Source organism: Myotis daubentonii, chromosome 2, assembly GCF_963259705.1.
Source record: "Myotis daubentonii chromosome 2, mMyoDau2.1, whole genome shotgun sequence".
Lineage (NCBI taxonomy): Eukaryota > Metazoa > Chordata > Mammalia > Chiroptera > Vespertilionidae > Myotis > Myotis daubentonii.
This window is the reverse complement of record NC_081841.1, coordinates 76,768,818-76,795,089: the sequence shown is the minus strand read 5'-3', so window position 1 is coordinate 76,795,089 and position 26,272 is coordinate 76,768,818. Positions and strand designations below refer to the sequence as shown.

The following is a 26,272-nucleotide window of genomic DNA, read 5'->3' as shown; positions in this document are numbered from 1 at the left end:
TTTCCAACTAGAACATCTGGCAGTGAGTGCTCCCCATGTGGTTCTTCACCAAAGCATCAGCCTTCATTTAAAAAGATATTTTTCTATTCCTCTCAACTCAGAGTTCCATCTTTGCAAGCAGGCTTAGTTTTCCCACCTCTTGCTCAAGGCTCTTTGCTGCAGGAGTGAGATCTCAGGAAAGGGTTCATGACACTCCTTTCCTTCCCGCTCCTCCAGAAGACATACACGGACGACTGAGGAGCATCATCTGCCAGTGGACTCCGGGCTAGTACAGCCTTCCCCAGCAAACAGAGCTGTCTACCACCGCAGGGTTTTCCTCTCTCATCTTTCCCATGTGCTGGACTTTTCTCCAAACTCCTTTCATCACAGTTGATTCAGCATTCACACTGACCTACTGCTAAACATCCACAACCACAGCGAGACACTTGAACATTTTTATCCCTTTTACAAAAATAATTTTGAAATATCTTTCAATTTTAGTTGGGAAGCTGGTATTACTTTTCTCCAAATGGAAGCTTTATAGAATTATAATTCTCAGGATAGTGTTTTATAAATAATATTGATTTAAATATTTAAAAAATACATGCACTTTAGAGAAATGAGATCTAAGCACTCTAATTGTTTTAAGGTTTTTGAATTATTGAAAAGCTTATTTTTCTTTCTATGTCTTAGCAAACACATGAAACAAGAAGCATTTCAGATGTAAAAACATGGGTAGTAGCTCATTAATACGCAAAGTAGCTACAGAACAAACAACTCATTTAAATAGTAAGTTTTAAAATGATTACTTCTAGAATATTATAGGTAAATTTTCATAAACATATTTTTGGGTATAAATGATGGAAAGTGAGAGACCCGACTTACATCTTAGGCAGCGTATTTTTAGAGGAATCCTGAGAAGTGATGTTTTATATCCGAAGAATTAAAACTTTAGGTATAGTTTTTATTTTACTTTATTAGAGCCACTTTCTGGTTTATATTAGCTCATTTCCTTAAAATTATGAAATTAGGTTATTTAAGTCTGGAGTAGAACCAATTGACCACATTCTCTAGGATCTGAGGGGTCAGAACATCCCTATAATATTTGTCATGTACATCAGAACCATGATGATAGTTTTAAATACTGCCATGCCATGCTAGTTAGGTGAGGAGGACATGAAGATCAAAGGAAGTAAAATGAAAGAAAACAGATAACCAATCCTTTGGACAGTAAAACAAAGACAGTATGGTATTGCAGATGACAAAATATGGAAAGCTATGTCTTAATTCTGGTAACAGTTATAATAATCAAGATAATCATGCCTAAGCAAAAACTGCCTAAACCTTGGCCGAGTTATTGAAAAGAAGATTGGATTCTTCTATAATGAGTTAGGCAAGTATATGACACAAAACTTAACATTTCAACCTTGAGTTTTGTAATTCTACAGTTTCATGAAATTTCAACTCCAATTTAAGGAAATAGCAAGACTAATGGAAAAGGGATAGTATGTTTTGTTGAAGAAAGAAGGTTTTCTTGTTAGTAACACTTTTTGACCTTTTAGTTAAGAGTAAATAGAAGGGCTGGCCGCAGGGCCTTAGAGAGGAATAGCAGAGATGGTGCAAAACCAAATTGTCATAGAACTGCCTTAGGACTTAGAGCACTCCCTCAAAAACAGTACAGAATCTTGCAAGTGATGTTAATGGGCTTCAAACAATAAAGCATACTAAAAACTAGGGACCTATAAGCAAAGACTACTTGTTGTAAACTATATGATAAAAGAATAAATGATCAAGGTTCATGTAAACATGCCTGATTTATAAGATGTAGAGCTCTGCAATTATGGGCTACTTAATAAGAATAATCTGAAAACACCCATGGCAATAAATTTGGCCTTAAATGTGTAGCTGTTGAAATAATTGTGCTTTCTCTTTCTCCTAAATATTTATTCTCAGAACAGGCAAAAGTATTATGTACTAGTTGCTCTTTAAAAGTTTACCACTATATTTATATTGTTCATGTCTTTAGTTTTCTCCATAAATACCCAGAGAAATGAATGTTTTTGCTTTTAAATTAATGATTTTTTTTAGTAGCATTTCTTTGCATGGATATACCACAGTTTGTTTAACCACTTACCCACTAAAGGACATTTGAGTTGTTGTCAGTTTTGGTGATGTTGAATAAGGCTGATACAAACATGTGTAGATTTTTGTGTGAACAATATATTTCATTTATCCAGGAAAAATACCCAGAAATAAGTTGTTGGGTCATATGAAAAATGTATGCTTAACTTTAGAGAAAGCTGTCATACTATTTTCCAGAGTGGCTGAACTATTTTGCATCCCTACCAACCATATGAATTTTTTTCAGTTACTCTATATTCTCCCCAGCACTTAATATTGACAGTAAAAACACTTTTAAAGCCATTTCAATGGGTTTGTAGTGGTAGCTCACTGTGCTTTTTATTTTATTTACCTAATGACTAGCAATGCTTAGTATCTTTTCCTGTGCTTAAATTAATGATGATTTTAAAACAGTAAATAAAATTGAGTACCTGAAGACCTTCTCTTACTGCCTCCAGAATATAAGGTACCAAAGAATAGTTCCAGAGATCCATGAACCACACTCTAGAACCTTCTACATCCATGGGGCAAGAAAGGAAAAGTCGGGGACCTGAAATGAAACAGATAACAGAATATTATTGAGAATAATTGTATTTAACAATCTAAACACACATTTAGACACAATATAGGGGGAAGTAATATATTTCTTGAGGATTCTTAGAAAATTTTAATGTTGGCAAGCTTGATTACTATTAAAGTATATTTTACTAAAGACCAAATCTCCTTTGGACTCCGTTTTCTTTTTACATTAAAATCTTAATAAATGACATAATATATTAGAGTTAGGAGAAACCTTAAAGGTCATAATCTAATCAACCTTCCCTATTTTATAAAGTAATGAAAAGTGCTGAAAATGAATTTCCAAATATAAAATATGTCATTCATTTTTCTAATCTACACTGTCTTTATTGAGTATGTCTTTATGATCCATAACAATGGAAAATGGACTTTTATGCATGCAACATAAGAAGAAATATAAAAAAAAACAATGTATGCCAACTACAGAGAAATAATTCAAACAATTGTGTCTTCATGAAAAATATAAAATACATGAATTACCTATAAAATATCTAAATTATCTCTAAAATCTTCTCTCACAACTATATTTGATATGCACCATTAGCTAAAATTTGTTTTCAGCCTGATCGCCCCTAACCACTCGCCTGCCCACCTGATCATCCCTAACTGCCTCTGCCTGCCTGCCTGATCGTCCCTAACCACTCGCCTGCTTGCTTGATCACCCCTAACTGCTTGCCTGCCTGCCTGATTGTCCCTAACCCCCTCTGCCTTGGCTCCCGCCTTGGTGGCTTCATCTGGAAGGATGCCCAGAAGATCGTTTGGCTGTCCAGTCTAATTAGCATATTATGCTTTTATTATTATAGATGATTATCTGATTTTTAGAATAGCTGTCTATTTTAAACTTATTGGATCTCAGTAATATCTTAGTAAATGACAATTGTCAGACAAATTGGAGATCCAAAACTTAGAAGAAGGCAAACTTTCAGAAGGAAAGAAAGAAAACAAATCTTTGGAAGCTTGAAACACATAAGCTTCACTTGTTATTTTCTACCATCCAATCTGGCCATCTTCACCATGTACTCTTAGTTCCCAGCAAATGGCATATTGCAATTTTGCAACTCACCAATGGTAACATCAGAAGAACTATGTGTTTCCAAAAAACTGTTGAGATGATGCCATGTCTTAGGGATCCACTCTATAATTTTGACTAGATCATTATTGCGGATGTTCCTTTCAATTTCTATCTCTATTAGTTTCCTTCGAAGATATCTGCCCAAGAAGCCTTTCACTGGTTCAGTGTGGTTTGCACATAATACCCACCTATAGAAAGAGAAAAAAAAAAAGAGAATGGGAAATCTTTACATAATAAAATTTTAAATCCATAATAATCATCTTTCCAATATAGAGTTTCTTTGTCAATTGGTGGCCACATTTTAATAATCAAAGGGGCGAAGAGGTCTATTAGCATTAGAGCTATTATGTAACTAACTCTTCTTTTTGAGATAAAGAGAAGCTCCGGTGCCTCAGAAGGGAGTGGGAGTATCCACACGGAGCACCCTTCTGCTTCTGCCGGAGAATCACAAGTCCTAAAACAGGAACTCTTCACATTCCTCACACTTAGGAAAAGTGCTCTGCTTCAGCTAGTGACAAAGTGAGCAGGAAAAACATTTCTTTTCTTTTCTTTTTTTTAAAGAAACACTTCTGATTACAGGTTGAGGATCCTACAAAGTCTGCTTGAGAAAGAGTGTCATACGAAGTGAGAATTATTTTCACACCACAGGTCACCACAGGCAGGGTCTGTCAATGCACAAATGGAAAAACAACCACAAAAACAAAGAGAGAAAGACAAGGAAACAAAAAAACACCACCCTCCCAAAACCAAAAAACAAAGCATTCAATTTATCTTTACCTGAAATTGTGATGCAGCTCTAGATTTGGTGATGAAGAAACTCCCTGATTCATTGTTCCAATAATATATGGACTGGGGGGAAAAGAGAGTAGAATATGCAGATGTACTGACAGTAAAATAGATTAATATATTAAATTGTCCTAGAAAACAATTTAGATAAATGTGATTATTCCATATATAATTAGGCTTTAAAAGGGCAATTTTGTAATGTTCGGTTGCAAAACAACAAAGATTATTGAACTAGAAATTAGGATTTGGTGTTGTAAGTTCAGCTCTCGAATTCTGGGCAAATCATTTTCCCTCTGAAACAGGAAATTTGGACTGGAAATGCAAAGCGTTCCCCTGGGCAGGATGGCTTCCCAGGAGCTCTTTGTCCATTGGAGTTGAAGAGTGAAACCATAGATGGAGGACGGTATAGCAAAGGTGGGAATTTATTGAGAAACAAGCACAGACTCCCTTGTGGAGAGAGGGAAAAAGTCCCACAGCACAGACGCCCACATGGGGAGGGGGTGAGGGGCTCCTGGAGTCCCTTTTTCCAGGGTTGATAAAGGCTGCAGTTTTTGTGCCTCAATATCCCCTCTGATTGGTCACTATTCCCCTTTGAGTTGGTCACTATAGCAACTCCTGAGCTCAAGCCTCTGTGAAGGACTTGAATTCCCTCCTTCTCCTTTATTGTTCTCCCATTTCCTCTGGGCTTTTCGTCCTCCCTCTTTGAATGAGGGGCTTCCTTCCCTTTATTCTGTAAATGTGGACCTTTTCAGCTCCCAACTTCCCTTATCTCATGGAAATATGCCTCCTGCCACTCCCAGCTCCCTTGTCTTATGGAAGTGTACCCTTTTGCAACTCTGTAGTCCTGTGCTTTTTTCCATGGACCCCATAATTTTAAAATTTCCTAAACCCACCTATTTCACCCCTGAAAACTCCTTTCACCTCTCTGAGCCTAAGTTTATGCATCTATACAATAAAAAGATTAGACAGAAAAATCACACTGGTCTCATTCCACTCTAACATCTTATGATTCTCATGCTTATAATCAAATTCATTTATTTTCCCTCTTTCACAGTTATTTTAAAGGTTCTTAATAGCATGAAAGAATTTGTATCTTTGTGTCAGTATTTATTAAATAAATACTGACAATATCTATATTAAAAGATAATATCTATATTAAAAAATTTAAAAAAAAACTCTAGCAGAGATTAATTAGAATACTTGCACCATTAAAACTAATGCTTATGTTATTGCACTTATATGTCTTTTTTTTAGAGCCATGCTAGTGAGTCTTAAGTGGGTTTTCAGATATTTTTATGCTCTAGTTCAACCTTTCCTTTCACTTTAATAGTTAAAAATTACACTCATTAATGGAGAGAGGTACATCTGAATGTACTAAATTTGCTTCTATAGAAAAGTTGAATTTAAACGTTGATATGGACTAAGAATGAAAGCAGAGCTCTAAAGACTCATTCTAGTTCTTCATTCTCCTCACTCAAACATTCTATCATTGACATAGTCTCCCAGACCTCCTAATTATTTGCTGAAGCTAACATCATCAGGCAAATCATGTTCCCATAAACATGCCTGGGACAAAGTTATTGAATGAATAAGTAGATTTTCTAAGAAATACATAGAAAATTTTTTTTAGAAATGTGTAATATTAATGAAGGCTTCTCAAATTAATGACACCTGTATAGGTCTTAAGAGGTATAAAGACACAAGAAAGCATATTTGATCACATTTTTTTTTATGTTTCATCATTCAAAATATTTCATAATCATACCATTTGTTGTATTTGCAGTTGAGGAAACCATTGAAGATATCACTCAAAGAGCCCACATGATGGAGATTATCAAGAATTATTACAACTGGGAGCTCTACACCATTATTGTCAGCACTGCACTGTTCAGCCAGGCTAGCTAGATACTGTTGCAATTCCTTTATAAAAAATAAAGAAAACAAACACGTCAATGGTGTATTTTATACCACTGGCGAGAATTTCATATTTTATGAATAACAGACTTTGTCTTCCATCCGGAATCTTTGATTAACACTCATAGCTTGGTCTATTGATAAAAAACTTATTCTACAAAGCCAGTATGAAACACCCAAAACAAATATACAACTGTAAACACCAAGGCATATTTCCCAGTTGTCTTCTTCCCCAATGAAGAGCAAAACGAGAGTTCCTGATATGAGTTCTTAGGATAAACTACAAACATTGAGACTTTATCCCTGTTTTTGAAATGTCAATGATAAAAGTGGATTTTAGCAAACCTTATAATTACAAGTATGATTACAAAATGGCACCCTTAAATTTCCAAATACACTCTAAATATTTTCATTCCAATTCATTTCAATGGGGTGCATCTGAAAGGGCTGCCCTGAAATTCAGATAAACTGTGGTTATTTATTTACTTATTTCTAATATGCATGCAGCTGCTATAATTATAAATAAAGACAAAACTTATTATATTTCACTGGGTTGGTGGACATTAGCACTTGGCATTTCTTGAGTTTCTTGGTTCTTTTACAGGCATTATTCCTTTCTAATAGCTTTTAATCTAAGTAGGATAACCAGTTCACTGATTGACTGCTCTCACAGATGGGTAGGCCAGGAACATAATTAGGTTTCTTAGAATTATCCTAATCAGTAAGAACATTTCCATAATATTTGCATATTTACAATGACATTTTCAATTTGTAAGTCTTGCTCAGGGTTAAACACAATTCCATGATCTCTATTTCTGGCAGCTAGGTAAATATGGGAACTGCTCACCCCAGAGGCAACTCACTCTGTCTGTAAGACCACTTTTAAAACTAAATGTAGAAAGGGATAAATGACAATAACCTGGGTTTTTGAGGCACTTAATAATATATTCAAGTTCAAATATAAAATTTATTAAAGAACCAGTATACTATTTACCTTATATTGAACCAATTACAGAGCATATTGCCAAAATCAGAGATTGAGGTAAAAGATGTTTAAACTGGTAAATAGTCTGGAGAATTTCATTTACCTTGTTTATTTCAATAATCTAGCTATAGTGAGTCATTCATTTATTTATAAAATATGCAGTCTACTCCATTTTGAGTTTATTTCAGTGTGTGGTGTAAGTTGGTGGTCTAGTTTCATTTTATTTTTTGCATGTACCTGCCCAATTTTCTCAATACCATTTATCGAAGAGACTGTCTTTACTCCATTGTATGTTCTTGCCTCCTTTGTAAAATACTAATTAAACATAATGGCTTGGGTTGATTTCTGGGTTCTCTGTTCTGTCCTGTCAAACTATGTGCCTGTTCTTGTGCCAGTACCAGGCTGTTTTGATTATAGTTGCTTTGTAGTATAACTTGATATCTGGTTTGTGATCCCTCCCACTTTGTTCTTCTTTTTAAAGATTGTTACAGCCGTTAGGGGTTTTTTTTTTTTTTGGTTTCATATACATTTTTGGAGTATTTGTTCTAGATCTGTGAAATATACCATTGGTGTTTTAATAGGGATTACATTGAATCTATACATTGCTTTGAGTAATATGAACATTTTAATGATATTAATTCTTTAATCCATGAACGCGGTATATACTTCCACTTGTTTGTATCTTCTATCTTTTTTTTTTTCAAAGTCCTATAGTTTTCCAAGTACAGGTCTTTTACCTCCTTGGTTAAGTTTATTGCTAGGTATTTTAATTTTTTTGTTACAATGGTAAATGGGATTTTTTTTTTTTAAGTTTTCATTTCTGAGAATTCATTATTGGTGTATAAAAAAAGCCATTGATTTTTTGGGTGTTGATTTTGTATCCTGCTACATTGCCAAATTCACTTATTAAATCTAGTAGTTTTTTGGTAGAGTCTTTAGGGTTTTCTATGTACAATATCATGTCATCTGCAAATAATGAGAGTATTACTTCCTCCTTTCCAGTTTGGATGCCTTTTATGTTCTCTTCATGTCTGATAGCTGTGGCTAGGACTTCCAGTACTATGATGAATAAGAGTAATGAAAGCAAATATCTCTGTCTTGCTCTTGTTCTTAGGGGAAATGGATTTAAGTTTTGCCCATTGAGTATGATGTTGGCTGTAGGTTTGTTATATGACCTTCATTATGTTGAGGTATGATCCTTCTATTTCCACTTGGCTGGGAGTTTGTATCTAAAATGGATCACTTGTAGCTGCTGGAAAAGACTTTTTAGTGGCAGGATTACTGCTATTAATCCTTTATTTATAATATTGAGTAATGTTTTGATCTTAAAAATAGAAGAATTTTCGAAATATAAGGAGAAGAACAATTAAAGACAGAAACACAAAAATATGATACCCATGTAGGAAAAAACTAGTTGTAAACGTGTTGTATGTAAGTAATGGTAAATAAATTAGAAAGGAAGGTGCACAATCTTGAGTGATTAGTGAGGTTACTGGAATCTTCAAATTGGCAATGATAAGACATTGAATGTTTTGTAAATCTGAGTAATGTGGTCAAAATTATAATTTCAAAATGTATTAAGTATATTGTTAAGGAGAAAAATAAACCAGTCAAAAGAATACTGAATTTGTTGAAGCCAAAACACACTATGGGACTCGTAGAGAAGTGTGGCAAGATTTTTGATCTAGTGCAGAAAGTAATGAGAAAAAATTGCAGAATTTTAATGTGGTCAGATTTTAATTATGAAAAAACACATTATTTTCCATGAGGTGAAAGGATAAAGATAGGAAGAGAGAGAAGGGAACGTAAACTTAAGTTGCGAATAGGGCAGTGAGAAACAACTAGAATAGTCCAAGTGATAGAGGGTGTTAATTTGGGTGGGAGGGCAGTCGTAGTAGAGATGGATGGAAGAAGATGGATTTATGATATTTTTTTCAGAGTTGAGGTTGGCATTTCTAAATGTGTATATTTAGTATGCTAATATTAACATATTTGTAATCTAATAGAAAGAGAATGGACATGGTTAAAAATGGAGTCAACACAAGTTGAAACCAATGGAGTCACCTAGATGAGGACAGATGTGAGAGAGAACAGTATATATGGGAATATTTTTACTTACCAGTAGGTAAAGGAAGAGTAGTCAGTGAAAGAGACAAAGAAGGAGCCTTCTAAGTAGGAAGGAAACAAGGAAAAAAGGAAAATCAGAGGAATTTCGAGAAAGGAGAGGTGAACTATAGCAATTTGCTATACATAAGGGAAGGAGAGAGAGAGAGAGAGAGAGAGAGAGAGAGAGAGAGAGAGAGAGAGAGAGAGAGAGAGAGAGAGAGAACAATGGGCATTGAATTTGGTAATTAAGAAATCACTGGGTGATTTTTGGAAAAGTAGGGCCATTAAATTTTATTATGGTTCGCTCTCATCTTGAGAAGGGTAGTAGATTATAAGATCCCACTGGGAATCTAAAAAAAGATATGGACCAGTGGCAAGTAGAAATTAGCACACACAAATAATTTTGTCATATAAGTTAAGAGCTTTTCAGACCTTTTGGAAATCACTTCATGATTCTCACCATAGCATAACTGGGGGCAAAGTCTTATATTGAAGTACTGATGCATTAACATTAAAAGTCTCATGCCCAAGATCAAATCAGGCAGTATAAAACAGCTCTATCTACCAGATGGACATTGAGGATGAGATAAATCCCATGCTTTGAAAATATACACAGAAAACAGCAGTTACATAAAACTGTTGATCATTGCTTTCTTTGTTTTTGATTCTAGGCACATTATTAGTAAAAATGAATCTGGCAAGTCCAGTTTTCTAATCTTTCCCTCCCTAACACCCCAGGTGGCTTCCGAAGGCCACATAGTCTTTCCTAAACCCATCTCTAGGTTTCTGGGCCCACTATATCAAATGTCACCAAGGATAATTGCTTACGTGTACTGCTCTCGATCAAAATATTCCTACCGGCAGCACGAAGAAAGGCTTGAAGAGTGAGAAGAGGGACCTAATGTAAAATACAGGTGTACCAAAGCACGAAAAGATTTTTTTTTTCTTTTGATGGTTTATTGTTCGTTATTTTGGAATCAGTAAGTGCTTTTTGGCTTCATCTTTTCAGTGCTGTCTAGGGTCCAGTATAGAGCACATCCGCAATTACAAAGCTCCATTTTTCAGGGAAAGGATTTATTATCTTACGCCTCATTCACACTTCACTTAATAAATCCACACTGTTAGCAGCTATCCCTCACACAACCTCACTTTCTCATCCCTAGTCCTTTATTACTAGTCTCATTTACCACTCCCATAAAACGAAACAAAACAAAATAGAAAACAAAACACCAGTGTAGATTCTCTCACAATTAGCATGAATTGACCAAATTCTCTGGCAACAATTTGTATCCAGCGTTACTAATAGCTCATTCTCATCTTACAAAAATAAAGTGAAAAACAACAACAACAACGTTTGTTAGTTTGTATTTTGTACTTTGTTGGGAATATTATATTAAAAAAAATTAAGAACACATACAATGTTGATAAGAATAGCTCCAAGCTCTAAACATTTTTAAAACTGAGGTAAAAAGTACCTATATATAACAGAGGCCTTGGGGTTAAGGCAAATTTTATAATTAATATTAATTAACCTAATTTGTTAGCATAATAAAACTACATCCTAATGACGCCCAAATAAGTCTGATTTAAAACTTGATTTTAAGTGATATCCAACTTCATCAAAATGCTTTGGTTTCCTGTAATAAATATAGTCTATTTTCTACCCATTTGTTTTCTCTTAAAGGAAGCAAGGTTTAAAGAATTTTGTCAATAAGATGAATCAAAACAATGGCAAAATGGAACCCCACTGAATGGACTGCTCTGAAGCATGTTACCCATAGCACTGAGCACCCCTCATTTCTTCTCAGATTTTGCTTACACGTCATTTTCAATGTGCTTTAAAATTCATTTCCTGGTCATTTCTGATTTCCTTCTACTGTTCCACTGAAAATTTTAAAATGTCATGTGCACCATTTTTTGCTATTTTAAACTTTTTTTTGAGACTCATTTGATTAACTGTCATGTGCTAATACAGTCATGGAATAAAGAAAAATATTTGACTTAAGTAAAAAAAAAAAAAGAATTTTGTCACCTCAACATTGAGGGAATACCAAAAGCACACTGAGGATGACTAAGAAATGTCAACCCTTTTATCATTTTGGTTAAAAAGAAAAAAACATTCTGTTAAAATGCTTTTAAGTAAAGATATGAGGAGACCTAAAATTCACAGTTGGCATTGAACAATGTTGACTGGAACCAGCAAACAACTGTGTTCTTCTTGCTTCTTAGAGAAGAGTCCAATATTCTGGTTTCATGCCTCAGGTCCCATGCTCTCCAGTTGTAATGAGCATGGGTGATTCAACCATAATTTGAACAGTGCTGAGCTCCAAGGAAATATTTGCAATACATGTATTATATTGATTTAACTTTAATAGATCTCGTCCTGCTTTATGACATCTTTGTTCTCCTTGAAAAATAAATATAAGACAATTTTGAACAAAGGGGTGTGTGTGTGTGTGTGTGTGTGTGTGTGTGTGTGTGTATGTGTATGTATGCTAATTTGTCCATTACTTGTCCCAGTCACATCCAGTCTGTGGTCAGGGCCAGGGGTGGGGACTTCTGCTCCCACTAATGTCACGCTGCCTGCGTGCTCCTGCGTGTGTCCTCGTTCAGCACTGGTATCACGCTACTGGGTGGGAGGGGTGGTGGGGAGGGATGGGCTTGACAGGAGACCTAAGGCCATGCCCCCCCACCCCAGCTCCGGGCCAGGAGACCTCAGGCTGTGTCCCCCGCTCCAGCCCCGGCTCTGAGCCAGGAGACCTCAGACTGAGCCCCCTGCCCCAGAGCTGGGCCGGGAGACCTCAGGCCGTGCCCCCAACCCAGCAGGTTGACAGGGGACCTCAGGCTGCGCCCCTCGCCTGGTGGGGCTTGACAGGGAACCTCAGGCCATGCCCTCCTGCCCCAGCGCTGGGCTGGGGGACCTCAGGCTGTGCCCCCTGCCCAGTGGGGCTTGATGGGGACCTCAGGCCACGTCCCTCACCTGGCAGGGATTGACAGGGGACCTGAGGCTGCGCCCCCCACCCGGAGGGGCTTGATGGGGGTGGGGCCGGCCGGGTCTAGGTCTCCTGCGTTTTCGAAGTGTGTGAGGGTGGTGGGCGGGGTCTTGACTTTAGGTCCCATGGCGCACCCCAGACTCTGACGGGAGGGAGATTTTATATACATTTTACTAATTTTCTTTCATCTCTGATACTTCTATTATAGAGAAAGGACAAATAGCAATATTAAAATATTAAAATATTTCTTCTCATTAATTCTCTTTTAATGTGCACGAATTTCATGCACCGGGCCACTAGTGTATGTGTGTGTGTGTGTGTGTGTGTGTGTGTGTGTATATATATATATATATATATATATATATATATATATATATCACAACTTCTTGATCCTTTCATCCATCAGTGGACACTTAGGTTGTTTCTATGTTTTGGCTACTGTAAATAATGTTGCCATGATTGTGGGGATGCAGATATCTTTTTGAGTTAGTGTTTTTGTTTCCTTTGAATATATTCCCAGAAGTGAAACTGCTAGATCACATGGTAGTTCTTTTTTGATTTTTTGAGGATCCTCTCTACTGTTTTCCATACTGGCTGTACTAATTTACAATCCCACCAAAGTGCACAAAAGGGTTCCCTTTTTTCCACTCCCATGCCAGCATCTGTGATCTCTTATCTTTTTGATGATGGCCAGGCTAACAGCCATGAGGTGACACCACACTGTGATTCTAATTTTCATTTCCCTAATGACTAGTGATATTGAGCATCTTTTCATCTACCTGTTGGTTTTTCCTATATCTCCTTTGGATCATTTTTTTTAATTGTGTTTTTTGGTATTGAGTTCTTTGAGTTCTTTATATATTTTGAACATTAACCCCTTATTAGATATATAGTTTGCAAACAATTTTTTTTCTATTCCATAGGTTATCTTTTCACTTTGTTGATGTTCTTCTGTTGTGCAGAAGCTTTTTAGTTTGATGTAGTCTTACTTATTTATTTTTTACTTTATTGCTTATGCTTTAAATATCATATCCAAAAAATCATTACCAAGACCCATATCATGAAGCTTTATGCCTATGTTTCTTCTAGGAGTTTCATGGTTTTAGGTCTTACATTTAAGTCTTTAATCCACCTTCAGTTAATTTTAAATATTTAGTTTACTTTAAGCATAAATTTACATTGGTTTCAGGTGTAAAGCATCGAGTATTTTATTGTTTTTGATGCTGTTATAAATCAAATTGATGTCTATTTCTTTTTCAGAAAAATTCATTGTTAGTGTATAGAAATGCAACAGATTTTTGCATGTTAGCTTTGTAGCTGGAAAATTTAGCATTGATTAGATCTAACAATTTTTCAGTTGAGTCTTTAGGATTCTTTCTCTATAAAATTATGTCATCTGCAAATAGAGAAAACTTTACTTCTTTTCCAATTTTGATAACTTTTATTTCTTTATCTTGCTTAATTGCTCTAGCTTTGACTTCCAGTATTTTGTTGAATAGTAGTGGTGAGTTTGGGCACCCTTGTCTTGTTCTTGATTTCAGAGAAAAAAACTCATACTTTCATCTCTGAGTATGATGTTAGCTGTGAACTTGTCATATATGGCCTTTATTTTGTTGAGATGTGTTCCTTAGATGCCTAATATAGTAAGAGTTTTTACCGTATTGAATTTTGTCAAATGCTTTTTCTACATCTTTTAAAATGACCATGTGATTCTTTTCTTTCACTTTGTTAATATGTTGCATCACATGATTGATTTTCATATGTTGAACTATTCTTGGATCCCAGGGATAAGCACCACTTGATCATGATGAATGATCCCATTAATGAGCTGCCGAATTAGGTTTAGTGTCCTCTTCTGGTTTTTGTATCAGGGTAATTAATGCTGGATTCATAAAATGAGTTTGGGAGTACTCACTCTTCTTTGATTTTTAAAAGAGTTTGAGAAGGATCGTTGTTAATTCATCTTTAAAAGTGTGGTATAACGAACCAGTAAAGCCATCTGGTTCTGGGCTTTTCTTCATTTGAAGATTATTGATTACTGATTCAATCTTATTAGTAGTTGATCTACTTGAATTTTATAATTCTTCCAGATTAATTCTTGGTAAATTGTATATTTCTAAGAATGTTTCCATTTCTTCCAGTTTGTTAGCATGTAGTTGTCCATACTATTAGGAACTTTTTGTTCACTAAGATACATGTATGGTTTATTTCAAGAATCCACTGGGTTTTGGATGCTTTGGGAATCATGTTTATTCCTGAAAATTTGCAGGCCTGAGGTTTCTGAGAGTTTGGGTTAGTTTAGATCATCTAAGCAGGTTATCTGAAAAATAACATGGCCCAGTATCATGTGGATTCCCTCAGTGACTGGTCATAACAAATAGAGTTTTCTAAGCGAACCTTAGGTTGAATTAATTGGGAATGTAATGAATATTATTATAGGCAAAGTCTAGTGTTAGGCATAAACTATTTCCTTTTCAGGATGTCTCATTTTACTCAGAATATATGAAAGTACTAACTAGGCTTTATAGCTTATCATGCCTAGTTAAAAATTGAGAGTGTTCAAGTTGACTATTATGGTACATGAGCTTTCAGTTGATGCTAACAGGGAATACTGTTCAATTTCCTAAGGTTCCTAAGCAGAAATCCTATAGAAATATGACGTAAGCAATTGCTGCTTCTAGAATTTCCGCCTGGGATATTCTAATTATACCCAAATACCCATTCAGTTAATTCTTACTAATTTATTAAGACTCAGAGCCAATTATTGACTTTTTCTAAAGTTCTGATTCCTCCAGGAATTATTTTTACCTCTTGCATCTATAGCACTTTTTATGGATCTCTGTACTCATACTTCCTAAGAGAAATCAGATAATAGGGAATCTGTCATTTCCTTCTGTATATCCCCAATGTCTGTGATAACTTAATGGTATTGAATAGCATTTTTGTTCAAAGCCATGAAGCAGGGTTTAGTCAACTACTGCATACTACTTTTAGTAAAAGAGATGGATACATTTCCATGTACAATATGGAACTTTTACGCAATCTTAATGCTTAATTGCTTAAGACACTTGTGGATACATAGCAGCAGTTTTAGTAGGAATTTGGGACTTACCTTACTTGACTTGTGGTCCACATTAAAAGTGGCAATTGCATCCTCTGTCTTTTTCCTCCCAGATTTGGTTATTACATATTCAGCAAGTTTGTTTGCTAAATAGGTCTTTCCAGTACCACTAGGTCCTGAGAGTATAATTCGGTGATGCTCCATCAACAAGTTAAAGTACCTTTGGGTAATTGGTTTAGGAATGAGTGTATCAAAAACAAAACTGTCCAAACTGTTTTCTTCTACCCCTGAAGGAATAAACAAAGGGAACAGCTTGCCTTATTGTTCCATACAAGCTCGAACTTAAAATACAGTGTCAACTGCCAACAAAGCTTTGTTACTCATAGCAAAGCAGTCCTTGCATAAACACTCTCCTTGATACTTGTATGCCACGAACATATGCTGCCATTTTAAGACAGAAAACATCAGTAGTGAGACAGAGTGAACATGCAAAAGGAGGCCCTTTCCTTTTGTTCAGGCTTCCTTCCCCTGTCGACCTCATGCTTCCCACTTAAGTTCCCAGAAAGAAATGGAAGCATTACTGTAAATTCTATTCTAAAATCTCCTTCCCTTTGAAGGGGGTAGTTTTGTTTAGAATAAATGTAAAGATAAAAATACAAAATACATATGTGTGTGTGTTCTTCCCTTTTCCTTCCTGTTTCTCTTCTGTATTTTCATTTAGCTCTCATTACACACCCCAGCTGTACAACCACTTAAGCTTTTGGAAAACACAAATTGTGATATTTAGCAAGGGATTAAGAAGTAGAGAAACAGTATCTCCTTTTTACTTACTTAATTACCTTAATCATAAAATCAAATATTGACACATTCCTATTAATTCATAGTATATATAGATGTACTCTGATTCTTTAACATGAATGAACAAGAAATTATGGACATAAGCAGAATTTAGATATTCTATTTGCCTATAATTAATCACATCATCCCAAGCAAAGAAAACAATTCCTCACTCTTGATTATTAACTTCCATTTGCTATTCCCAGTGGATATTTATTGGGTACACATATTTTAAAATCAGAGATGTAGTGATGAATACATTACTTTGAAACAAAAAATACATGTTTTGAACCCTCCCAATGTGAAAGATGGCAATGGAAGAAACCTAGAAACTTGAAATTCCCTAAATCACATTCCCTTTTTTGTAAGTCCTGGAGAATTTTTAAAATTACAGTACAAGTTTCACGTCCTCAAATCCCAAGGATTTCATTTACATGGATTTTAGTGTATTATGTAGGATTTCTGTGTTTAAAATGTAAATACAGTTCATTTCATACCAAAACTATCAAAGTAGTTAACATAGTTTTCAATATGAAAATATGAAGGAAAACTGCAAAAAAAAAAAAAAAGTAATGTTGGTAAAAAAAAAATACAATGTGCTTTTCCTTTCCTTTTGATTTTTACCTTTCAGGTTCACAGTGATGATGTTGTTATCTCCAACAAGGTATCCACAAGGCAGCAACTCAGGCACTTCTAGGCTATGGGATCTAATTAAATCCCCTATGCAGTAGCTAGCAATGCAGTCAGAGCTCAGACCAAGGCTAGCAGATGTATCAATTCGAAACACATATTCCTAAGAGGTACACACAAAAACAGGAAGGTCAAAACTGAGGTTCGACTCGTCAATCAAAAAATACAAAACTCATGGGGATATGAAACTATCTGTCAAGAATTTTAGAAATGGGCAATATAAAACTAGTGTAGATAGAAAGCTCTCCTTGATATTTGAAATGAAGGAGAGTAAAAGCAAATATGTCTATGCTATTAAAGCTAAGGGAAGTATCCAAAATAAAACACATCTGAAAATTAATAGCAAGATATTTGCACAACTTACCTTAAAGAGACGTCTAATTACACCATCTAAGACATCCCACTTGGTTTTTCCACTAACACCAATGGATCCTATCAAATACGCCTGAGACTTCTGGTCCTACATAAGAACAAAATAAAACAAGATAAAAACCCACCTGTGTGCCTTGTCTTATCACTACATTTGCTACTAAATGTATGGATGTAGTGATGATTAAGACTAATATACTTATTAAGCCTATGGGTTTTATAGTAACAGATACACACAGCGGATTATGTAAAATAAAATACACCCCAACAAACTAAGCAACCAACCAAAGAAAGAAAGAAACAGCAATAGCAACAAAAACAAATAAGAGATTAGATGAAACGATATGGTCAAGGAAAACGGATTCATGACCTGTTCAGTAGAAGGGAAAGGGCCAGGAGAGAATAGTCTTCCGTTTTAATGCAGAGGGTGCATTCCTGGAGAGAAGCAGCTTGGTAGGAAGGAAATGGTGATAGAGATGGAATAGAACTATATCATATGAGTCCTAGAACTTCATCTTACTATTTTTGTGATTTTATCTTTGTTAAGCCTTTTTTAAAGTTATTCACTTAGATTATCTTTAAAATGTAATCCAGCTTTAAAAATAATTTTTCCATGGTAGTATTGCATTCATATACTAACAAAACAGGTCCCATTTTGAATTTATCAGAGTAGTCATGATTTCAAAGGACTTGCAGGGTATGTACAGGACTCATTTTAGCAAGCAAAGAATCCCTTTACAATATAAACAATGGTCCCAAATGTATCAGTTTGGTAGGATGGGATTTTGAGGAATTTCTACATGTATTGGAAAAGTAAGCAATTCAAAGTTTATAGCCTAACTGGAGCCTCTTCCATGACAAATGGTTATGTGAAATAGTGATCGTGACACCAGTAGATAGAATTAGAAAGCATATAGATTACAATCTTGGGTCTAGTCACCAACTGCATACTCCCTAAGGTGTGGTCAAATAATAACTAAGTCAGGTATTAGAAGACATGGATTCTACAACATACAACATCTACCACAAAATTAATAAATATGACCACAGGTGAGTCACTTAGTCAGCTCAGAGCTCCAATTTCTTCATCAGTAACATTTAACTCTATGAGGGTGATTATCACCATTATTTAGATATAAACTGATTAAGAAGCCAGTACCTTTAACATAAACAGTTGATAAATTCACAGCAAAACCACTGTGATCTTTTTTATTATTACTACTACTATGGATTAAATGTTGGTATTCTCCTCCATACAGCCCAAAAATTCATGTTAAAGCCATAATCCCCAATATGATAGCATTTGGAAATAGAAACTTTAGGAGGTAATTAGAGTTAGATTAGGCAATTGAAGTAGGCCTTTCATGGTGGAAGTAGTGGTCTTATAAATAGGGGAAGAGAGAGATCTCTCTCCTCCAGTACACACACTGAGGAAAGGCCATGTGAGGACACTGTGAAAAGGTGGCGGTGTACAACTTGAAGAGCGAGCCCTCATCAGGAATCAAATCAACCAGCACCTTCATTTTGGACTACAGAACTGTGAGAAAGTAAATTCAGCTGCTGAAGTCACCCAATCTATGGTATTTCGTTACAGTACTCCAAGAAGACTGAGAGAACTACTTTCAATTTTCAAAGACACGGTCTTTTAGAATTCTTTTGAAAAAGAAAACTTGTTTTCCAGTGTTATTGTAACCCAGTCAAAATGGACACGGATACAATCCTATACAACAAAGAGTTAACATGCTAATTAGACCAGATGGTTGCACGACCTTCCAGAACGACCTGTCTGAACAACCAGTGGGTGGTGGGGGTGGGGGCGAGGCCAGCGAGCCTGCACCACCAGCAAGCCATGGCAGTCCCGGCACGCCCCCTTCTGCAGAGATGGCGGGAGAGGGGACTTGCATTCCTGGTCCTGGCGCCACACCTTCTGCAGAGGTGGCTGTGAGGAGCGGGCCTAAGCTCCAGTTGGATATCCCCCAAAAGCTCCTGGGCTGCCAGAGGGATGTTTGAATGCCACCTTAGGCCTGATCCCCCAGGGAGCAGGCCTAAGCTGGCAGGTGGACATCCCCTGAGGGGTCCTGGACTGCGAGAGGGCACAAGCCAGGCTGGGGGACCCCCTGAGTGCATGAATTTTCATGCACTGGGCCTCTAGTGCTTTATAAGCAGCTGCTTTTAACTTAGAGGTAGTCTAAAATTCACTGAGATTATTATAGTCTTTCACTGTAAGACCCACTTCAGGAAATCAGGCCAAAATCTGCAGCTAAAGCAGAAAGTTTATTCTTGGGATGTTTGTTCAGTATAAAAATTCTCACTTGCTTTTAAAATTTAAATAGTTCCATTATTTAAAAATTCTGAAGCACTTTTTTGTTTTACTGTTTGATTGAAAAGGATTAGATTCTTACAAATTTGTTTTCTTGGCCACTCAAATACATTTTCAGCTTGAAATATTATTTTTAGTTTTAAGAAAGGGCTAGAGTCAGAATGACATTGTCAATTTGAAGGCAATATTTTATTCCAGAAACTTAAAATATTTGCCTAATCAGCTAAGGCCTTTCTTCAAAATGATACATACAAGAAGTACAAATAGAACTTATCATACTGAGTTCAGTAGAGTATGTCTTTCCAATGTCTAGGATATTTATCTAGCTTACTAGAGGCCTGATGCACAGATTTGTGCACTGGTGGGGTCCCTCAGCCTGGCCTATGCCCTCTCACCAGTCGAAGATTGGGCCAAAACCGGCAGTCTGACATCCCCTAAGGGATGTAGTAGTACACAAAGTGGCAGGTGGCTGGGGCAGAGGCTGAGCCCGGGCCGGGGACGGCCCTTCTGCTCATCCTGGCCCCACTGCTCCTGCTGCCGCTGCCACTTGGTAAGCTCGCTGAGCGGCACTCCTGCTGTAGGAGCATACTCTCCACCAGGGGGCAGCTCCTGCATTGAGCGTCTGCCCCCTGGTGGTCAGTGTGCATAATAGCTACTGGTCAAATGGTTGACCAGTCAAAAGGTCGACCAGTCAATTAGGGTTTTATATATAGAGATAGTCTTTTTTTGCACAAAGGTCAAACTGATAGCTGTAGCAATATGTTACTGAACATCATAAAGATCACCTGTATTCTACAAGTGAAACCTGTTGGATATTTTAGATGAATGTTTATGACAAAGAAGGCAACTTTTTTTTAAGTTTTAGAAATAAGGGTTGCTGACAATCAGTGAGGATTCAGTGAGTGGACATGACATACTGAGACACAGGTTTACCTATATGATGGTGTCATTTTTTCCAGTCCCTAATTTTTCTGCTTCTATAACATATTAAGGTAATGCCAAGACAAACACTGCTAATAATATGTTAATCAGAACCAATATTCAAATACAAAATACAATTGATTCATGGTCATTCTCAGCCTTTAGAAATAAAGAATTTAAGATTAAAGAAATACCTTTGCATGACCGTAGCCCTTGCTTATGGAGACCATAATTTTCACACTGCGTCCATCTTTATGTCCGCTTGCATCACCAGCATCATCTAGCAAAATATCTACCAAATTAAAAACACACAGACACACATCAAGTAGAGTCATGTTAGCTCAATTTGTCTGTTATCATTGTTTTCTGCCTCAGTTAGTTTTATAATTCAATGTGACTGGTTAGCTTTTCTGATTCCCAAATTAGCCTGATTGGCTTAAAAATCTTAGCCCTTAAGTAGCCGAATTACTGTGGTTGGGTTAAAGTTTTCAATCTAAGATTTTATTTCAGCTACCAAATATCTTCACCCAAGTGCTGGGCCATGGCCTTTAGATGAGGAAATGAGGGGTTTCCTTTTCCATTACACACTGGTCTGAGTAAGCGGCATAATATTCAGTTACCATTATAACTGTGACAAACTGAAAAGCAATCTGATTTTTCAATCCAATCTAAAGTATCCAAGCTCAATATCCATATAATTTATAAATGCAAAGGTTTGAAGATTGTCTGTCAACTGAAATTATTTTCAAGCATTTGGCACTTATCCAACTATATCACTGCTTACCTTATATCTATAATTATGATACTGTGATTGAATTTCAACCATGGCATTATACTTACCTTCAGAAATTTGTTAATTATCACTCCCCTGTACTCTTTATGCTTATAGCTTCAAAACCAGAATATTATTTTTAGTAGTCAGCTAAGAGTTACAGAAGCATGATAAAGCTAGCTAACCTTTAAAGCTCCAGTCCTTAAATATGATTAAAGATAATTTTCAAAATATATTATATAAGATTAATGTCTAATTTGGAGAATTATTAAGGCAAACTATCCCAAATATATGTTTTCCTCTGACAATGATGTTATTACAGAGCCATATTTAATATGAAGACAGTGTTCTGTGGATGAAGAAAACTCAGTTACGTGCTGAAAAGCACATGTGTCTGGTGACAGGAGGACTCAACTGCTCTGACTGTAATTTTATAGAAACAAGGGCTGCCATCATAGCATCATAGAATCAATAATTTAATCAAATAGCTTCTGAAAATGTAATGGTTCCATTATCTTAATAATGAGGAATATGCAACTTTGCAAAGGAAGGAGCAAAAAAAAATCCCTTAAGACCATAATGGAAAAGTAGCATTCAGAATTTGAAGAATATGAAGATTTTTGCTAGAAACTTATTGTTTAAATTTTTATTGATGTGTATGTGTGTGAGAGAGAGAGAGAGAGAGAGAGAGAGAGGGAGAGGGCGAGAGATTTGTTGTTCCACCTATTTATGCATTCATTGGTTGATTCTTATACACTGAGTGGCCAGATTATTATGACTGGCCAGTTTATTATGACCACCTCATCAGTACTTCATTGACACTTCCAAAAATACTCCTAAGCAAATACTCTCAAAGTTTTCTCCTTCTTCTTCTTCTTCTTCTTCTTCTTCTTCTTCTTCTTCTTCTCCTTCTCCTTCTCCTTCTCCTCCTCCTCCTCCTCCTCCTCCTCCTCCTCCTCCTCCTCCTCCTCCTCCTCCTCCTCCTCCTCCTCCTCCTCCTCCTCCTCCTCCTCCTCCTCCTCCTCCTCCTCCTCCTCCTCCTCCTCCTCCTCCTCCTCCTCCTCCTCCTCCTCCTCCTCCTTCTTCTTCTTCTTCTTCTTCTTCTTCTTCTTCTTCTTCTTCTTCATTGTACTGATTAGGTGGTCTGGCCGGTCATGATAATCTGACCACTCAGTGTATGTGCCCTGATGGGGGATCAAACTGGAAACCTTGGCATTTCAGCAGGATGCTCTAACCAAATGAGCTACCTGGCCAGGGTTGGAAATTTTTTAATCATCAAAGACTATCTCCCTTACTGGAATTTAATTACTTTGCCAGATTACTATTCTCATAGTCTCTCACGTTTTCACCTATCCCACTAAAAAATGAAACTCTTCCTTAAGTGTCATCTTAATTCTCTTGCTCCTTTTCTCAGAAGTTTACAGTGGTTCACTAATAGCTGTTCATACCTAAATTTCTCATAGTTCATGACCAAATTAACTTTTTAGTACTTTGCTCAATTATTTACAAATGTTGATAAATATGCACAAACATTGATTTTACACATAAAATATATCAGAAACTGTGCTGAGGATTGGAAATAAATACCAAGGTAAGAATGTATACTACAAAAGTATACAAGATAATTTCATAATGTGCTAAGTGCAAGAAATGAAAGGCACAGGGTAGTGAAATACAGTAAATGAAGGGAGTCTGCTCCAGACAGGTAGGTAATCTTGGAAGGCTTCCAGGCGGAGGCGGTGTTTAAAGCTAAGACCAGGAGGCTGAGAAGTGCTACGCAAATGAAGACCTAGGAAAAGAGGTCCAGTCAACACAGACAAATTCAAAAGTCTTGATGAATGAGCTAGGTGTTCAAGGAATGGATAAATATATGGGATGGCAGGAGTGTACAGACTAAGGAGAGAGTGGGGAATGCATGAAAGGATGTAAGGGCCAGCTCGTGTATGATCTAATAGTCCATAATAAGAAATTTCATCTGATTTCTGATCTGCTTTTCTAGTTTGCCTTAGAGCAGGGGTGGGCAAACTTTTTGACTCGAGGGCCACAATGGGTTCTTAAACTGGACCGGAGGGCCGGAACAAAAAAATGGATGGAGTATTTGTGTGAACTAATATAAATTCAAAGTAAACATCATTACATAAAAGGGTATGGTCTTTTATTTCAATAGTTTTATTCATTTCAAACGGGCCGGATCCGGCCCGCGGGCCGTAGTTTGCCCACGGCTGCCTTAGAGGATGTTATTCATTTTATATCATGCTTACTCTTAAAAAACAGACTTAAAATATAAAATGTCTCAGCAGTAGGGTAAATATTTGTCAACAAGTAAGTGACTAATTATCCTTGGCTCTCGCATATGTGGCTACTGAAAGCGTAATGGTTAAAATCTCAGGCACTAGCTTCATCCAAACTTGGGTTCAAAACTGAGCTCTGCCAGTTACTAGGTGCGTGATTTCCAACACATTATTATAGTCACTTTCCTAAGTCTTGATTTCCTCATCTGTACAATGGGGCTCAAATAGCATCTGTTTCATAGGGTTATTGAGAGAATCAGAGATAATGCGTTTAAAGCCCTTTATCCTCAGTATTTAATATTTTTTAAAAAAATTGATTTCAGAAAGGGAGAGGGAGAGATAGATAGAAAAAACAATGATGAGAGAGAATCATTGACTGCCTCCTGCATGCCTCCTACTTGGGTTTGAGTCCCAACCCGGGCATGTGCCCTGACGGAGAATCAAACTGTGACATCCTTGTTCATGAGTCAACGCTCAACCACTGAGCCATACTAGCCGGGGGTATAAATTTAGCTGTCCTATCCTACTTTTCTCCATGTGTTTATCCTAACTATTTCTATTGATGGTGGAAGGAGCATATCGTGACTCACTATTGATGATGGGAGGAGCTATCGTGACTCCTATTCCCAGTATATGTTAGGCTGACCACCTGAAGAAACAACTCTGAGGAAAAACAAATCCCATCACAGTTAAGGGTCTTCTAGTTTATTTTTATGGAAAATTAGTTATGGTCCTCTGTAAACATTTTGAGGGAAGAATAAAAAGACCTGTTATTTTGATTATAATAAAGTGAACTTTTGACAAAAATAAAAAAAGGCTTTTCAAACGTCCATCTTTACGGGATGTATGGAACCTGCGGGAGGTTTCAAGACCAGGGCATCTGTCCATGATCCTCTCTCCTACCTACTTCCTTCTTTTTTAAAAAAAAAAAAAAAAAGATTAAACATGAACCGTAGAAAGTTTTCTGCTAAAATGTTCCAGCCTAGACACACTTCTGATGTCCAATGTTGAACTCACTAAGCAAGAGTGAAGGCAACATCAATGGACACAGAAATTCTAAATTTGATTTCTTCCATTTTATATTTAATCTTTATGAGTTCTAAACATTCCTGGACATGGATTTTAGTTTCCTTTTTATATGGCTGTTCTTTCTAAATTGCTTTTGATACTAACCTTGCCTTCTTCAAGCCTGATCATATTTCTCTAGGATAAAACGAAACTATGCAGTAGGCAGTGAACTTCTGCCATTAAGCCACCCTGCCAGGAACCAGCCCCTGCCTTTTCTCGGTAGTCCAGCCATGGCCACACACAGGCACGGACTGCCACTGGGGGTGGGTCCTGCTTCACTTCCGTCAGGTTCATCACCAACAAGCCAACACACAGGATAGCCTCAGAGTTCTCTGATTCTATATATTTAAAGTTCTTGTTCTTTCTTTTTAAGCATCTTTCAAAGAGTGTGGGTGAACCTCGGAGACAATTCATATGTTCAAGTTATTACCATATTTCCATAGTTTTATTTATTTATTTTTTTAAAAAATATTTTATTGATTTTTTACAAAGAGGAAGGGAGAGGGATAGAGAGTTAGAAACTTCGATGAGAGAGAAATATCGACCTGCTGCCTCCTGCACACGTCCTACTGGGGATGTGCCCGCAACCGAGGTATATGCTCTTGATCGGAATCAAACCTGGGACCTTTCCGTCCACAGGCTGACGCTCTGTCCACCGAGCCAAACCGGTTTTGGCCATAGTTTTATTTTACCTGTTAATTTGTCAGCACATTTATTACGACTTCTCTCTGTTTTGTCTTGGATACTAGGATTTGTTTTACATGATGGTTATTTTCAGAATTGTTTTCCTTTCCCCAGTCCCTGCCAAAGGTTATTATAAACATTGTTTTCCTGAATTTCAGGGAGCTCCTACTTGCTTTTTTATGAGAAGAAAGCAAGTATGCATTGAGACCATTCAGGGAAGATCTATTAGTAGAATTTTTTTAAATTCTGATATTGTAAAAGCAAGAGATGCAGTTGATTAAAAATGTCATCAATATTAGTATGCGGCATCTCTGGTTTCCTTCTTCATTTTTGTCATCATCTTCTTCTATATTTTAGTGTAATTTGGGGCAACTCCTGAAGTTTCTCAGTACTATAAATCCAAAGTTACCCCGGGAACATGTATATTATTGATTATCAAGCGTCACCTGGTGGCTGTTCTTTGCAATTACCACAGATACACTCGTAAATCTTTCCTGAATGAAACTTTATGTGCATAAAACAATTCAATGCCACAGGAGCAGTTATACTAGTATTTTATAACTGACTAGATAATCAGCTATTAAGACAACCTTATGTCACATCATTCTATTTGAAACTGAATGAAACCGTACCCTTGTTCCATCATTAGTGCCACTGAATACAATAACAGAGCGTTTAATAGAGCTGCAGATTAAGTGATTAGCATCACTATGTTCTCTCAGCA

At 36.6% G+C, this 26,272-nt stretch overlaps 1 protein-coding gene across 5 annotated transcripts in view; it reads right to left on the bottom strand.

Moving 5' to 3' along the window:
• Window positions 1-26,272, bottom strand: part of NAV3 (neuron navigator 3) — an 860,737-nt gene that overhangs the window by 7,878 nt on the left and 826,587 nt on the right. For all 5 annotated transcript variants that reach the window (XM_059683697.1, XM_059683694.1, XM_059683698.1 and 2 more), the window contains 8 exons: window positions 20,928-21,025; window positions 17,488-17,583; window positions 17,058-17,226; window positions 15,648-15,883; window positions 6,303-6,457; window positions 4,529-4,600; window positions 3,743-3,939; window positions 2,532-2,650 (listed from right to left, as the gene is read on the bottom strand). In XM_059683697.1, coding sequence (XP_059539680.1) covers window positions 2,532-2,650; window positions 3,743-3,939; window positions 4,529-4,600; window positions 6,303-6,457; window positions 15,648-15,883; window positions 17,058-17,226; window positions 17,488-17,583; window positions 20,928-21,025 — 1,142 coding nt within the window. The remainder of the gene's footprint in view (window positions 1-2,531; window positions 2,651-3,742; window positions 3,940-4,528; window positions 4,601-6,302; window positions 6,458-15,647; window positions 15,884-17,057; window positions 17,227-17,487; window positions 17,584-20,927; window positions 21,026-26,272) is intronic.